Below are 16,809 nucleotides of genomic sequence, written 5' to 3'. Positions count from 1 at the left end.
CACACACACACACACACACACACACACACACACACACACACACACACACAAACAAGATGGTAGCAGTCAACTTGGAAAGTTAAAACAAAGAAACCGCAATGCAGAAGTTCATGACCAACACTTCCCCCCTTGTGTTTAGCTGTAGTGTGTTTAAAGTGACCTACCAAAACAAAAACAGTGAAACAGTTGTGCGGCTTTTAATGTTTTATCTCAGTTTATAAAAGCAGAAAGTTGTGCTTTATCAGTTGGAAATCAAAAAATTATTTTCAACTGCTGGTAAAATATTTGAAACATTTTTTATATTTTCTCCAATGTGCATGTTCAAGTTTATTCCTAACTACAACCCCATCGACATTGAAGTGAAATCAACGGTCTTGCTTACGAACCTCTGACCAGAACATAGAGCCCTGTGGCCTATATCTGATATGAAATATCAAAGGAAAAGCATCATGCTGGGGCCAGGAAGAGGGAAATCTCCATGAGATCAGTAGCTTCTTTGGATACCCTTCAAGTTCCTTCACCAACACTGACTCTGGAGGGTCTGGTTTTACTGGAAAACACAGGATTAAATCAAATTTGATTAAGTATTATATTTTGTTATTTTCACTGGGCAAAAAACATACAAAATCTCTCATGCTGTTTTACTTTGATGTTACTATTGGTGATCAAAAACTCTAAAATAATGACGTTAATGAAATAAAGTATGTTGAAACAAAATCATGACCTGGTACAACTGGTACAATGAATCCAATTTAACTTCAATGATTTCATTAACTATTGTCATTGTTTTAAATATTGCCCTCACCTGTGTGTTAAACAAAAATGCAGAGAATGGGAAAAATGGTGAACAACATCTAATGGCCATTCACAGATCTCAAACAGCTATGAACGCCTCTATTCGAGAGCAGTGAAAATGTAGACAGTGATTGTTAGGTAGTTTTTATTGTTTTATTTGCTTATTCTTCAAAAGTTATGTTATACATATTTCACCAGACACAGTTTTCTGTAGAAACAGGAAGCTGACCCTGTGACACTGGCATTTACCGCAAGAGACCAGTACAGAAATACATATCCGCAGAAGTTGACTTGCATTATATTATTCTTAGAAATTGACCTGCAACACACATACTCTGTGACACACACACACAGCTTACACACAGACAGCATCAGGACCTGCGTAACAGGAAATGTGATTATATTTGCATATTGACGATGTAACCTATAAAAATAAACGAATACTGCAGTTCGGGGTGATTCGCTCTGAGCTTTTCACCCGTGCAGCACGTTAACCTACACAAGTGTCTCAGTGTTGTTTATTCACCTGACTGTTTGTTAACTGTAAATCTTTGACAGTGATGCAGCAAAACAGGATGAATTAGGTCATAATATGAGAATCACAAGGGCATGGTCATAACAGCAGTAACAAAGACAGGCGTGTGTCATTAGATATCATGATGCATTGTCTTCTGTACACACCAGTTTGCTTTAACTTTACCTGTGCATGTGTGAAATTCCACTTTGTGTTCCCAGAATTTGTTTTGTGTGTTTATTCATAATGCAGGTAATATTTTGGAAATGGGAAAAAAATCCTTAAAATGTAATGTATATATGAGGTCTATATTACACAAGTGTGTTTAGCGTGATCTTACATAGCTCGTGTAATTTAACACTGGTGGTTGTATTCTTAGACCCAAGTGCATTCGTCTCTGTGATTCTAAGGGTATGGATGGGCTGCCAGAAAGCAGGGTGAACTACATCGCAGTGCTTCTGGGTGACGTCCACGATGCATGGGCTCCACTCTTTACCATTGCTTAAAAACACACAAAAAATGCTATTTAGAGTTAATGACAACTGAAATATGTGCTAAAAACAGCAAAGATAGTACAACCAATTCACCACAGCTCAATACTGAAGCCTCTAAATAAATGTCAGGCTGATATAAATGTAGTGTGTACATGTCAGCTCTGAGAGTCTGTTCCGCCAAGGCTTATGGTGTTTACAGTGACCAGATAAAGCTGTGTAGTGTGTGGTCTGTAAATTCCAGATGAATTATTAAGAATCAGTCTCTTCTAGTGTTTCCCAATAAGAATTTTTTCGAAGTGTGCCAAACATTTACCAGTGAGACAAAAGATAAAATGAACAGAAATGACAATGGCACAAGTGAAATTATTTACCTCAACAGCAAAAAGGTAACAGATCTAATAGCCCTTTTGTGGTTCAGTGCTTCAGTATGCTTACATCTCAGAGTAGAAAAGTCATATTGTGACTGTATTTGTTTACACTTATTATTTATTTGTTGAATTGTCCACCAGCTGAATGTCTAATCTTTACTCAGCAGTCCTTAAGAGTCAGTCTTGTTCCTGCTAGTGTCTACTGCAGTCCATGAAAACACTTTAAATGTGTATTGTTTCCTGTTTGAGAACACTACAGTTTGCAAAGGTATGCGTGCCCAGCTTAAGAGCCATATGACAAGTTGGAGGAAGAACAGCAGACTCAAAGAAGGATAATTTGATATATACTATATATTAGCATACTACTCAAACTATACACACTGCATTCAAAATTCAACTCTGTGCAGTAACTAGCTCTTACCTGAAGGAGGCATTATACTCTGCTGGCAGAAAGGTCTTTACAGTTTCTACCCAGGAGCAGCGAACATGTGTGTGATTGGGCACTTGACAGGAAATGGTCAGCCGCCCAGGGGGATCTGGGGAACAGTAGTAAGGCATAGATCATTTTCAGGATAGAAAGGGAGTGATGTTTTTCAGAGCTCTGTTATAAGTTGTTATATATTTTAAAGTTTATATGGCTTGTCTTCAAGTCTAAAATTAACAGCTCGGTGTCTGTGCCCTAGTTTCCTGCACATTAACCAAAATATTGAATGACCAGTACCATGGAAAAATTCCCTGAACTTCAAAAGGAAGCCTACTTAGGGAGATGCTTCCTGTGCAAGACAGTTATAGGAAGTGGGAGGCAATTTTGTCTAATTGATAAACGATAAGACCAGTTTCCTCTGAGGACCAGCATTGGTGCTCTGATTATCACTGTTTCAGTAAGTTGTCCTGTTAAATTCCTTCATTAAAAATGCAGATCCAGAGGGAAATAAAAACATGTTGAGATAAATTTGTAAAAGAAATGAGAATTTCTCAGGGGCACAAACATAAACTTCCTCTAAGATCTGTAGGGGATTGGGAGACTTACTGTATACATGGGGCCTGTAACACAGGGATGCAAACAGGTTTCTGCTTAGAAAACTGAATTTTTGAAGGCTGCAGTCCCATGCCAAAAGACTAGATACAGAACAGACCTTTTTAATGGTGCTAACCCATAAATTAAGAGCAAGCTTAACAAGTCACAGGAACACTTACGGCCCAGCCTGAGTTTTATAGAACGGAGGAGCCGCCCACTGTTGTCATAGCAGCTGTAGGTGCCCTGCGCTGAATGGTTGACACGCAGCAGGACTAAGCTTCCATTTGGTGTCACTTGATGCCATGGTAACACTGCGCTGTGGCTGAGATGCCACGACACAGGTAACCTAGTCAGGGACATGTTAGACTTTGGTTATTATGCTTTAGGGGACTTTATCTCAACTCCAATCCTAGATTAGAACAATAACAGTAAGCACCTAATATCAAAAACATACATGTTACAACATTCATTTATAAAGAAACTACAACTAACACAACATCAGTACAGGTTATATTACATTCATTTTTATTGTGCCAGCCCCCCTTTTGTTTAAAATAAAGAAGTACATCTTATTACTTTTTTTGAGCAACACACTACTTTCTTCTGCTATGTAAGTCAAACAATAACAAAATGCACAGTTTGTTGATGCCATTAAGAAGCCGTCCTTATTCATGTCAAGTCATGTACATTATTTAGCTGCATTATGACAAGAAAGGTGCAAGTAAAGTTAACCAAATTAATGATAACTGTTAACTTGCAGCTATTGAAGCCAATAGTAACTGTATGGGCAGAAAACTACTGTTAAACACGCCAGTGCTTCACTCAAGCATGACAAAAACAGGATGAAGGCACATACAATACACTACAGGACAATGAACAATTTTAGCAGTAGAGTAAAGGCATGAATATACCTGAGACTGACCATTTGAGCAATTAGGTATACGCCATAAAAAGATAAGGTTTCTATAGTCCTGTGGACGACACAGTATATGTTCGTATAATCAACTAATTCTTCAGAATCTTTTCTGATGGAATTTGCTGGCATTATGCTTCAGTTATGTGTAGTATCTTATTTTTGTCTCATCTCTGTAAAGCTTACGGGTTTTTCTTTTAAGTAAGATATCTGCTGTTAAGTTTCTTTGTTGTAATTAAGGCCTCGGTTAAGCAGGCCTAAAGACCACTTGGCAACCTCCAGTCACTAGTGAAAAATATATTCCTATTGGCTGGCAAGTGGTTGTTGGCTAAAATTGGTTGAGGAAGGAGTACTAAAAACTTCCTTGTGATTGCTTTGGTTGCTAGAGGATTGCCGCATTCACCCATGGTTCACCCAAGACCCTGGCCTATCTGCACCAAACCACCAAATTGTAGTAAAACTTGAAAAATTGTGCTTTACAGCTGAAACCAGCACATTTAAAAAGGTGCAACATTATATTTTCCTGATTTGCACTGCATCTTAGCAAGTAAGTGGCAAGTCTTTGTGTGTCAATTCAATGTCTACCCTACATACTACAGGAAATAGCAGCAAACTGAAGTGACCAAAGTAATCAGAGGAGGTTTTGGGGGCATTAACATGTACTTCTTTGCAATGAATTTAACCTGGCAAAAGCAAGCAATTTCCTGCAACCGCTCTGGGAATACACGCACAATTCCCCAGCGACCAGTGGTTACCAGTGACTGACTGGCCTTAAGCCAATATGACTGAGGCTTAGCGATTGAATTCACAGCACACTCCAGCAACCACTCTCGAAACAGCTTCCCTAATGACCCTAATGGTAGTTAACAGATGGCCGCAAACTGGTTTCTAGGCCGATGACACTGGGGACTATGGCAAACTTCTTTTGACACCAACATTAAAAATGAACCTTCTGAGTAAGAAAATAACTAAGAAAAACAATGAGTCTAACAGTTTTTCAGTATATCAATTAATATCATCAAAACCTTTATGACAAATTTGCTCTGCGTGCAAATGCATGGAGATGCTATACTGAACAACTCTTTCCAACACCACAACAAGTGTGCTAGTGTGTTGCTCTTTTTTCTTCCTTACCTGATTTCCGAATTATTGCATGCCAGTGTCACATTCGACTCCAAGCGCCCATACTGCTCGCCTGACACTGCAAACACAGACATCGCATAAAATATTAAAGCACTGTGTTGTCTGGCTTGCAGTATCTGCACATTGCACAATCTAACATACCATGTGTCAGCATTGTCTGTATTAATGTGATTCAAGCGGCACCATTTACAGTATATTCTGCCGTGTCACAATAACATGACCATACAAGGCAAGGGATCCTGCAGACACCAGGCTGAGGAGACTTTGGCTCACAGTATAAAGCTGCTCCATCATTAAAGTAATATTACTGTGTATCAGCAAATCCAATCTGGGAGCCATTTAATAATGGACAGAGGATCAGTGAAACGTTTCACCAAAATACCAGGAACATCCTGTCGTACTGGCTTCTACAAAAGGAGACAGTACGGCAGGTCGTGTGAGAGTTTTAAACTTGGAAGTGCTGTAATATGAAAAGTGTTCACTTTCTACAATATGGAACCTTCAATTTTCTTGTTGATAACGCTCACTCATTGATTACAGAAGACTCAAAATCACCTTGGTTTCCCAGTCTTAACTTCACAAAGACACAGTAACATATTTCACGGTGACTTGTATTTATTTCTATTTCAAATTACTGCTGTATTGAATAATAGAGATAACTTTAGTTTTATCTGCTGAGATTTTTTAGGTTTTATCTCTGATATCCTCCTCTTCACCAGCTTTGCTGCAGCTATGCTTTAATCCATAGACAACTATGGCAACCTAACAGTTTAGGGCTTTTTGGTATATTATTTATTAAACAATGTAAGATTAGATACAGATGTAACCTTGTAGTTTTAAAGATCATTCTCCAATTTAAATCCAGCAACAATGGATACTAATGACTCTGGATATGAAATTTTGATATCAGTAATATTCTTTGTAATCTGCAAAACTACAACATGCTGTCACACAAAATTGCAGGGTGGTGCAGATTTGAAGGAATACTAAGACTAGTGTATACCTGAGCAAATATTTGAGGTGGCTGTAGTGATTTGCAAACTTGATACACTATCTCCAGTATGAGTATCTGTGTGTATGTTTAGCTTGGCTACAAAAAGTGAATGCCAGCATTTATAGTAGATTCAGTGTGAAGGAAAAGAAAAAAAAAACAAAAACACTGACTGCCAGTCTGCCACGAACACACCTTCATTAATGTTAACCTCAATCACTCAGGCATGCATACTCCCTGCTGACCTCTCCTCCCTTGGTAGCAAACAATCTACCCCAGGTTTGTGATTCTGCATTTTCCATTAATTCAGCTTTTTTTGTATCTTATTATCTTGTAACAAACTTAATAAAGTGGCTTCATTAAGCTGAAACCTCCTTTTATGTTCAGAAATCACATGGAGAAGAAGAGGCATCTACTATATGTTGTTACATATATTATTTTTCCCCCTCCCATAACAACTGCGTATGCCCTTTGGGGACCAACTAAGTAAATCCTAAATTAAATTTGACACATACTCAAGATGACGACTTTACTGACAGCAGTTTCAATATTTGGTTTTCACTGGCACTCCTGCTGTTAGTAGCTGTGCAAAATGAGACCGCTGGGAAAAGAGGAACAATGATCCACAGTGACTTTGTGGTTGCATTTATATTTTTGAGCGTAGGAGATAAATGCTCAAAGAGGAGAGTACAAAGCTGAGTGACATTAGAAACAGAGCTGTGATAGAAAGATACATCTAAAACTTTCAAAATGAGAAAAACGCTCTCCAGTTTCAATAATGGAAATAAAAATAAGCCTGCATCTTGTTATTTACGGTTTGAATTAATTTGATCAGTTTAATTGCTCTTCAATCAACAACTTAATGAGTAAGATCTGGAAACATTAAAAGAAAAAAAGCTTGTAAGGGTTCAGGCAAAACTCAAACAAAAAAAATCCAAAAAACAAAACTACAGATTTCTGAAAAATAAATAAATACTTTACTTTTACGATTGCTAGATCAAGGTCTTAGAGACTTGAAGGCACAGAATCCAAGGTGTTTGAAGTACAGACTGACATTTCTGGGGTCTTTAATGATTTGGCGTGCCATACCATCAACCGATGTTGGTGGTGGTTGGTTTTATCCAAAGTCTAAAGCCAACTATTTCCTTTTCCAGTAGGACTTGGCATTTCCCCATGGTGCCCAAACTACTGCCAAATTGTTTCCTGATGTCACTACTGTGCTTTGTTGGACAGCCAGAGGTATTTGTCCGAAAGATGAGAAATAACCAACTCCAAAATACAGGTGAGCTAAGGTATGTTATCAAAGCTACCCAGCAGTGATTGAGTGATTCATGGTAAAGGAGCCACAAGCAAATAAGACATACTTTTTAGAAGTTATATATTTCTTTATGGTAAATCCTTTTTTGATTGATCTTAGTAAATGTTCTAATAATCTGAGATAATTGATTTCTAATTTCCATGTGCTATAAGTCATAATTATCAAAATAAAAGAAAAGATATGCAACATTTCAATTTATGTGTAATGAATATATTGCATTGCAATTTCTTATTTTAATTATGCATTTCGACTTTCCACCTTGATTAGATACGTGTGCATTGTGCAGTGAACAGAAAACAGGGAGAAAGCGTGTGAGGGCATACATGCACCAAAGGCCCTCGGGTCCAAGTTGAGATTGGGCTGCTGCATTTAGCCTTTTGGGATATGGGTACCTGCTTAACCTGCAAGCTAAACCAGTAGCCATTTAACTGTAACTTCTATATAAAAAGGTTTAATCATTCAACCCCACTTGTGTCCATATAACAAAACAAGCGTAGTAGGTTAAATATTACCTTTCACCTTTATCTTTTCGTATTGTTTCATCTTCTGTGTAATACTTTCCTTCCCTCCACTTTTGTTCTTGTAGAGCCTCTCCCAACAGCTTTACCCAGATTTTCTTTTCCCCTTCAACCACTGAAAACACACACACACACACACACACACACACACACACACACACACACAGACACAAAATCCTCCCTCTGTTTCTGCGTTTGTGAGTGTGTGAGCATGTATGTGTCCTACCCGGGGCCTTGGTGCAGCTCAAAGATTTGGCTGGTCTGAATGTGTGTATTCATGTTTTATTGGCAGTGAAGTACATTATTCCCCAAACCCGCAGCGTTCCACTCATATCTGATTCTGCCTCTGGCAAGAGGACCCAGACATGTGCACAGGCGCACACAGACATAAAACCACACACATAAATGTGCATTTAAGTACACATACCCACATACATGGACACACGTGCATAGGCACACACACACACACACACACACACACACACACCCACACCCACACACACACACACACACACACACACACACACACACACAGGAAGGTTGCAGGTCTCTCCTAACATTGAAATCCGATGGCAGGGTGGACACAGAAATTGCAAGCTGTGTGAAACTTAGTATTTTCCAGACAATAAAAACTGAGTGTGGAATTGCTGCAGGGAAAAGAAGGGGGAAAAAGGAGAACTGAAAAGGAAACATTTTGACAGTTTCAGCTGAAGTTCTATGGGCAAGCTGTTCATTTTGTTGGAGTAATTAAGAAAAAAAGAAAGTGAGAAAGAAAGAATCTCAATGCTGTAGAAATCTGTGCACTAAGGCCAAAAAGGCTCAACAATAAAATTCTTGTTGGAACAAAAGTGAGTAATGAGACTTTCTCTGGTCACGGCTCTTCTAACAATTTCATTTTTCATAGTAAATGCACTGGGTTTAAAAAAAAAAAAAAAGAAATTAAAAATATGTTTCCTTCTTCCATTCTGTTGCAGGAGCTTTATATCTCACAAGTACTTGCAGTCAAGATAAGTCAAGAGCACCCAAAATAGCTGACACAGGAATCTGTCCCTGATCCTTAACACAATATGTGTGTAAGTACATGTGTTTGCACATGAATTTGAAAGTGCACTGTCACAGATCTTCTTGTTAAAACAGAAAAGGTCTTTCCGCAAAGTGTTCAAATGCAGTTTGTGTGTGCGCATGTGTCTCACCTTCATCGGTCCAGATCTGAGCACAACTGGGACACAGTGACCACGATAAAAACCAGATGACTGTCAGACACACAGGGCTGAACAAAAGGCCTGGCATCTAGAAAGAAAGAGAGATCGAGTCAGGAATAGAGGTAGCATTATGATTAGGAGTTATTTTAAAGCATTAACATGAGCAGCAGCAGCATTATCATCATCATCACCTCCATTCTGGGTCCATTTTGTACTAGAAAATTGGTATGAAAACAAAAATGTGCCCATAAACAACCTGAATTTTCCATTTCTTTTGTCAGTTTCCTCACAGCAGAAACTACATACCGATGTATAAATGGCTTAGAAACATGTTCCATGCAATTACTTGACAAATCATGCCGTACATGCTTCTTCCTTATTACTGAAAATTCAGTATCAGAAACTATCCAAGTCCAAAAATGCATAGAGCCTGGCCAAGACCACTGTTTGCCTCCATCTCTCAGTGGTGGAACTGTTGAGAGATTTTTTTCTCCTCAAAATTAAAAACAGATTTCCCAAATAAAACAAAAGTGAAAATATGTTGGACAAGACTCTAGGTTTCCATTTGCCAAAAAAAAAAAAAGATCATCAGCTCCACATGTGTTGGAGAAGTCATCTATCTTCAAGTTTTCTATAAATTCTCCATTTCTTTTCCCAGATGTTCTGAATTTAAGACAATGAAGGTTCAGTGTTTAGGCTCCAATCACTGTGATGATTGGAGCTAAAGTCTAATTATCTGCTGGCATTCTTAAACTAAGATATGAGGCATGATGATGTCTGCATCTGCACTGTTGGCATGCTACATTTCCTAATTAGCACTACATGCAAAGTACAGCTTGATTGCAATTTAGCATTGTGTATAAAATTAAATCTATAAAATTTTTGGAACACTATTAAGTGTATTCAAGAGGCAAAGCATGGTGCAGCCGTGCCACCCGTCATAGCTAATTGACATTGCTTTAAACTGACGGCTGCCAACCACGAATGTCTCATTTTGTAAAATGCCAGTTGCCTCGACTCCTATCTCCTCGCATCTCTTCCTCCTGTGTCTGAGGTAGGAGGGACTGACGCACACAGAGAGGAGGCGAGGGGAAAAAAATCAAATATGTAGAAACTGCGAAATGAGATAAGGGGATGATACTCTCTAAAAACTTCCTGTTGGAACTTTCAGAAACCAGATCATTTCAGCAAACCCTCTCATTATATTTCACACAATGATTGGTCAGATGTGTGAATGTGAGAAAGTGCACCGAGCTTTAAATGCTTTTATCCTTTGTTACATAACCACATAACTTGCAACAATTTTACTTTAAACAACAAGACGCAAAACTATGGATGTCTTCCTGTGTAGTGTGATTAAAAAACAGACAAGGCAAGCAAGGACTTCAAAAAAAAAGAAAAAAGAAAAAGAAAGTTCCAACTCCACACAAGCTCAGGGACAGTCACATGAACCCTTCCTGACTGCTTCTTTATCCATATGAGACACACATCAGTAAATAACATATAAAAATGTTTAATCAGGCATGTTTAAAAAAAATTAAAAATAAATCCAGAAAAATTGGTTTGAAATCCGACGATAACAAGAAACACAAAGAAGGGAGTAGGCGGAGAAATCAAGTGCTAGATTAATTAACCTCCACCTCCAAATCCAGGGGACTATTTCTTTTTTTCTTCTTTTTAGTCTAATGTACACTCGAGATTTTTCCATGAGTACGTATACTAACATCACCACCTTATAGTCAAGTTTCTTTAATATTTACAGTTTTATGGCATGGTCATTATAGAATAGCATAACAGTGAGAAACATTTCAAAGAGAGTGGTTAGAAGTTCTTTGACTTTTAAGCTTATATACAATGTTGTGCAAAATGCACCCTATTTTCTCGATGTTTTTCTAGGGCTCTTCTTTGGATCTTGGCTGCATTTTGCTTCAATCTTTGCCAAGGTCATCCCACACTGCTTCAACAATGCTGAGATCCAGGTTTTGGAAAGGCCAATCCATGGATGATAGTGCTCCACTGTGTTTTTCTATCCAGGTATGCTTTTATTGCATTAGCAGTGTGTTTGGGATTGTTGTCATACTGAAGAAAATGAAGCCGCTGCCAATCAGATGGTTTCCAGATGGTGGATCAAAATCTCATGGTACTTTTCTGAGTTCATAATTATATCAATTTTGATACAATCCCCAAAACCACTGGTTGAAATGCAGCCCCAACCCATGACAGAGCCTCCAACTGTGAGAGTCTACACATGACTGTAGACACTCACTGTTGTTCCTCTCCCCTTACCTCTTCTGTGTATATCAACAACAATTAGAATCAGGTATTTGACATTTGGATTAATCAGTCCTTAACACTTGTTACCACTGTGTAATCCAGTTCTTGTGTAATTTGGAATACGTCAGTCTTTTCTCACTGGTGCCCTTTCTTAAGAAGCTTCAGTGAACAGCAGATGAATCAGCTAAAGGTGCATCTCTCAGGTGCTGTGTCAGGTTTTGCTGGATTTCCCCCCCAATTTCCTTAGCTGTAAATAGGATTTTGGCTCTTTTTTTGGTGCAACTTCTTTCGCCTTGCACTTGTCCAGTTTTTTAAGGATACAGTTCACACTATAACAAGATGTCCCAAGTTTTAAGCTAATAGCTTTTTGAGAATCATCTTGTTGGCACAAAAATACTATTTGCCTGTCAAACTGTCTTATCTCACATTTTTGACAGGTTCAACTAAATGGAAACAAACTACTTTAATGACAGGCTGCTCCTATCAAAGGGTCTGGGGAGCTATTAGTCAATAGCACTTTAAAAAAATTATTGTAAAACTCGGTAAAAAAAAAAAGAAAGAAAAAAAAAAGAAAAAGAAAAGAAAAAGTTCTTCACAAAGTAAAGAACAATTCACCCTAAAAATGAGCTGTGATTCAAGACTTCTGCACAATATCGTATATCCTTTCCAAAGACAACCTTAAAAAAGCAATCTGAGTCTAGGAATCATTGTTTCGTTTCAGGGGGAAAAAAAGTTTGTTCCAAAAAGCTTCAGACATACTTTTTGGTTCCTATAATAATACCTACGGCAAGATTTTAGCAATACATGACACAAAAGACATGAGATAAACTCTTATTTGATATCAATGTCTTTTTTTCTTAGTTAATGGCTTTTTTTTTTTTTTTTCACTGTGCGCCAAAATTTAGACAACAGACATTTTCACTGCTACCTTCTCAATCATTGTCGTAATTCTCAACATAGCATGTGTATGGATTAGACAAACATGAAAAAAGAATAGGTTGCAAAATATCATTTGTTGAGACTACAAATCAATTTAATAATGAATCCTATTTTACTTTTGTAAATAGTGGAAAAAATAATTCATAGTTCCCTATGTTACCATTTACAGCAGATTTTGAGGAATCACAATACTTCCATCATAATTTTGTGTTATACTAGCAATACAAATATGTCGATGTCTATTCAAAAGCACTTTAAACCATTCACCTCTGGTTCTTGGCATCTCAGCAAAAGAGATCATATGTTTGTTTAAACCATAAAATAAATAATCAGCTTTCATCTGGACATGAAGGTGTTGTGTTTGGCTGATGTAAGTGCTGTGAGTTTGCCAATGTCTAAGCAATGGTTACGATGTGTTTAGTAAATTTTAGACACTGATTTAGAGTGTTGTGAATAAAATAATACAGTTAATGGTAGGACTTAATGTAAGCCAAATAGGATGACGGCTGCATAATGATCTCAGAGCAAAACAAAAGCATAGTGATACACAGGGCAAAACACAATGGTAGGGTGTAGTGGTGTCGAAACACTCACACCTATTGTTTGCCATGTAAACCCACACCATTGGACTAAAGATACTTAATTATGCCGTTAAGCAGCATCAGTGCAGATCAGCTATCTCAAAGAGATAATGTTCATCATATTCACTCACTGGATTCACAAATTCAAGCTGCTGTACCAAGTATTGTACAATGTACTTTGTAATGCCTCCATTTTAAAGACCATTTGCTATCTATTTGAAGTTATGTGACACAATTTTAAAATATTTTTAAGTAACGAAACTTATGCAAAACTATAAAGCTGACTACTTTGTCACAAAAGACAAGTAAACCCTAAAAAAAATAAATTTATTTTAGCTCTACATAATTTCAGATAATCAGAAACCATTTATTTAGATTTAGAAGTCCTACTTTTATATGTTCAGCCATATCTTCTTATTAGTACTGGCACAAGCTCAGTTCCAGGTTAAAACAGTTTAAACCCATGATTACAAACTCATTTATCAGAAATTTACAGCTGATTTAAATCATCTTATATATTTTTTTTTCATAACATCTTTTAACAATCAAAATTTTTAAGGAAAATATCAGACTGATCCATTGGTACTGCTTCCTTTCTAGTAGGTGTAGCATGTGTGTTTGCCAAAAAACTAAGGCACCATCAGTGTCTCGCAAAATTGAATCGCCTAAAGATGTTTTTGAAAACCAGATAGGGGAGCAAAGACTCCACTTTCCACTGGTGTTCTGGCACAGCAGTGTTACATTCAGTGCCGTAATGTCACACATCACACACTCAGCAACTTTAAACCTCAGACTGCGATCTCCATTTTTACACAGACTTAGCTACATTACTTAGGTGGAGCTACCCAACACTCGGGTATTATAACACTAATTCATATAATAATAGTATTATGAAACTTTACAGTATATTATGATTTGCCTATTGCACTACAGTATGTGCTGAAGAGTCCAATGATGGAGGTCCCACATTCAAAAGTGTAGTGACAATTCAACCTTTGCACAGCAGTGATTTATGCAGGAATGGTCTTAAAATATGTATTTTCTATGTTTTACCAATCTTTACTATTATTTAATGAGATACTAACAGCAGAAGGTGGTTGTGATGCATGTATTAGCTGTCTGCCTACCACCACTAAAGAACAAAACTAGAAGAACACATTACCAACTACCAGGTGGAGGACTAGCACAACATGTGTAGCATGCTCAAGTCGAATGTTACTGTAAGACATGTTACTGTAAGACAAAACACACAAACCCAAAGTCCACTATAGACATCCAAGGATTTTTTCCTTATTTCAAAAAACAAACATAAATAAGGTCTAGTGCAAACTCTGGGCAGCTATTTGAGAATGGATACTGGTGTCTAAAGCTATCACTTTATGAGATCAACAAAGTCAACAATGTTAGGTACACTATGTCTGGAAACAGTTTTAATTTCTCATGGGCGACATTGTCATATTTACTGTTGTCTAATGTGAAAAAAGGTAAATATTTGTTGACAGGCATGAATGGGTAAAGGGAATATTTATTCAGATCCTTGGATAAAACAAATTCTAACCTGATATCTCACACGAGGTATTCATATTGATGACTGTCCACCATCTCTAGCCTGCTAGCTTTTTCAGACCTGAATAAATTGTTTTTTTTTAACTACTTTACTCCTCAGTGAGTGCTTGGCTATACTCTCTACACAGTAAAACATCCATATTCTGAACACCTTTGTTTGTTTGAGTAAATATTTCATCGCCCATTCCTCATCATACCATAGGCTAAATCATTTTGTTCAAGTTTTGTTTTGTTCAAGCTTTTAAATAATTTTTTTAACAAAACGTATAAACAAGAAAAAATTTATACAGTGAGTCATTTGAAAAGTGGAGGTTAAGGAGAAGTACAGCATGCATATCTGTATAAAATCCAGGTTAAATCACCCATAAATCGGCTCAAGAGTTGGGAGTTCGCCTTGTAATCGGAAGGTTGCCGGTTCGAGCACCAGCTTGGACAGTCTCGGTCGTTGTGTCCTCGGGCAAGACACTTCACCTGTTGCCTACTGGTGGTGGTCAGAGGGCCCGGTGGCGCCAGTGTTCGGCAGCCTCGCCTTTGTCAGTGCGCCCCAGGGTGGCTGTGGCTACAATGTAGCTGCCATCACCAGTGTGTGAATGTGTGCGTGAATGGGTGAATGACTGAATGTGTAAAACGCTTTGGGGTCCTTAGGGACTAGTAAAGCACTATACAAATACATTTACAATTTAAACGTGCTTTAACCTCCTAGGACCTGGCGTCCACATATGTGGACATCACATTTTGGGTTATTTGGACCAAAATACTCAATTTTGCTCTACAAGTGCCTGATATCCACTTACGAGGACATTATACTGCTACTGTTCTATCAAAATTTGAAACAAATATCCTCATATGTGGCTCTGATTTTTCATAAAAACAAAAATAAGCCCCAATATGCATCGGGCCCCAATATGCCCAAATATCAAAGAGAAATTAAAAATGCATGCCGTGGAAGAGTTCGGGTCTTAAAACTCTATAAAGGAACATAGAAGCACTCTATTCCCAATGATGCATATCATGTGGCAATGTAGTGTTATCTATACAACACTCTAAGCTAGTTGCTTACTGTTTAAGACCTTGACACGTGCTTGTTTTCCTTACTCCGCTTAGCAATGGGACCTTGGCCACATTTTCCACACTGTAAAAAGGCCAAATTTGAGTTGAGTGAGCAAATGTTTAAGAAAACTGAGCCGTGCCAAAATAGTTTATTAACAGCGCAATCAACAGAAAATCTGTGACTGAGCTTAAAAGCTCATCTAACCTAAACTACCAAGTTTATGAATACATAATGCGATTTCCTAAAAATCAAACAGGGAAAAATGTGGGATAGTGGATTAGTATCATTTAAAAGCAGGGCATGCAGCTCTAAGGCTGGGAAGTACTTTGCATTATGTGGCATTCTTCAAAAAGTGGCTAGTCCTTCCAAGAACTGGACCAACCCATCCAAGAAATTAAAATAACAACCCACTGTAACTATAGTCTTGCTGAAATGGGCATCCACCAAAGGAAATGCTGCCTGTTTCTACAGTAGAACTGCGGTCACAAAGACATTGAGTAAAGTTGGGCTCGTTTTTAATCAACTTTGCACTAATAATTGCAAGAATAGCAGAAAAGTAATGCAAAAAGTGACACAAAAGTAAACAAATTAAGTAATGCACAGCTATATAAAATGAGTGTTGAGTATTTCAATATATTGTCCATACAGCTGTAATGTCACTGCCCTTCAAGCAATTGTTTAAATATGTATCCAGACCAGCTTAATCCTCTACTGGAATAATACAACCGTTTTTAAATTCACTTAAGTGCTATCAATTTAACTAACTGAGTAGATGTAAACAGTGCCTCAGATATGGGAAACTTAAAAGGTCTTTACAACTGCTTGCCTTGTCTTTTTTGTTGCTTTTTTCCCCAGGTTTTTCCTGTTTTATAGTGCCTTCCTCGGGTGCTAGAATGCTCAAGGATTACTATACATAAATATGTCATTGTTTAAAATATCTTACCATATTCCACGTCCTTCTTTTATCCATAGCCACCAGAGCAGATAATGCTGAACTCACTTCCACATAATTTTTTCCATTCACACCTCTTATCTCTGCCTACCCCTCTCAAAACTTTAGAGGTCTCATTTTCTCCCTCCCTGCTTGTGTTTTCCTGATCAGGCATTTTCCATCTCTGTTGCCA

At 37.7% G+C, this 16,809-nt stretch overlaps 1 protein-coding gene across 2 annotated transcripts in view; it reads right to left on the bottom strand.

Moving 5' to 3' along the window:
* Positions 1–16,809, bottom strand: part of il11ra (interleukin 11 receptor subunit alpha) — a 51,803-nt gene that overhangs the window by 6,190 nt on the left and 28,804 nt on the right. For both annotated transcript variants that reach the window (XM_085413594.1, XM_085413593.1), the window contains exons 2-7: positions 9,266–9,362; positions 5,237–5,303; positions 3,369–3,535; positions 2,593–2,707; positions 1,650–1,810; positions 387–550 (exon numbers count right to left, since the gene is read on the bottom strand). In XM_085413594.1, the coding sequence (XP_085269720.1) occupies positions 387–550; positions 1,650–1,810; positions 2,593–2,707; positions 3,369–3,535; positions 5,237–5,303; positions 9,266–9,362 (771 nt within the window). The remainder of the gene's footprint in view (positions 1–386; positions 551–1,649; positions 1,811–2,592; positions 2,708–3,368; positions 3,536–5,236; positions 5,304–9,265; positions 9,363–16,809) is intronic.

Source organism: Rhamphochromis longiceps, linkage group LG7, assembly GCF_057381845.1.
Source record: "Rhamphochromis longiceps isolate RC_006_pf linkage group LG7, R_longiceps_female_GT1.1, whole genome shotgun sequence".
Taxonomy (NCBI): domain Eukaryota; kingdom Metazoa; phylum Chordata; class Actinopteri; order Cichliformes; family Cichlidae; genus Rhamphochromis; species Rhamphochromis longiceps.
Note: the sequence above shows the minus strand (reverse complement) of the source record. Positions and strands in the feature narration are given on the sequence as shown.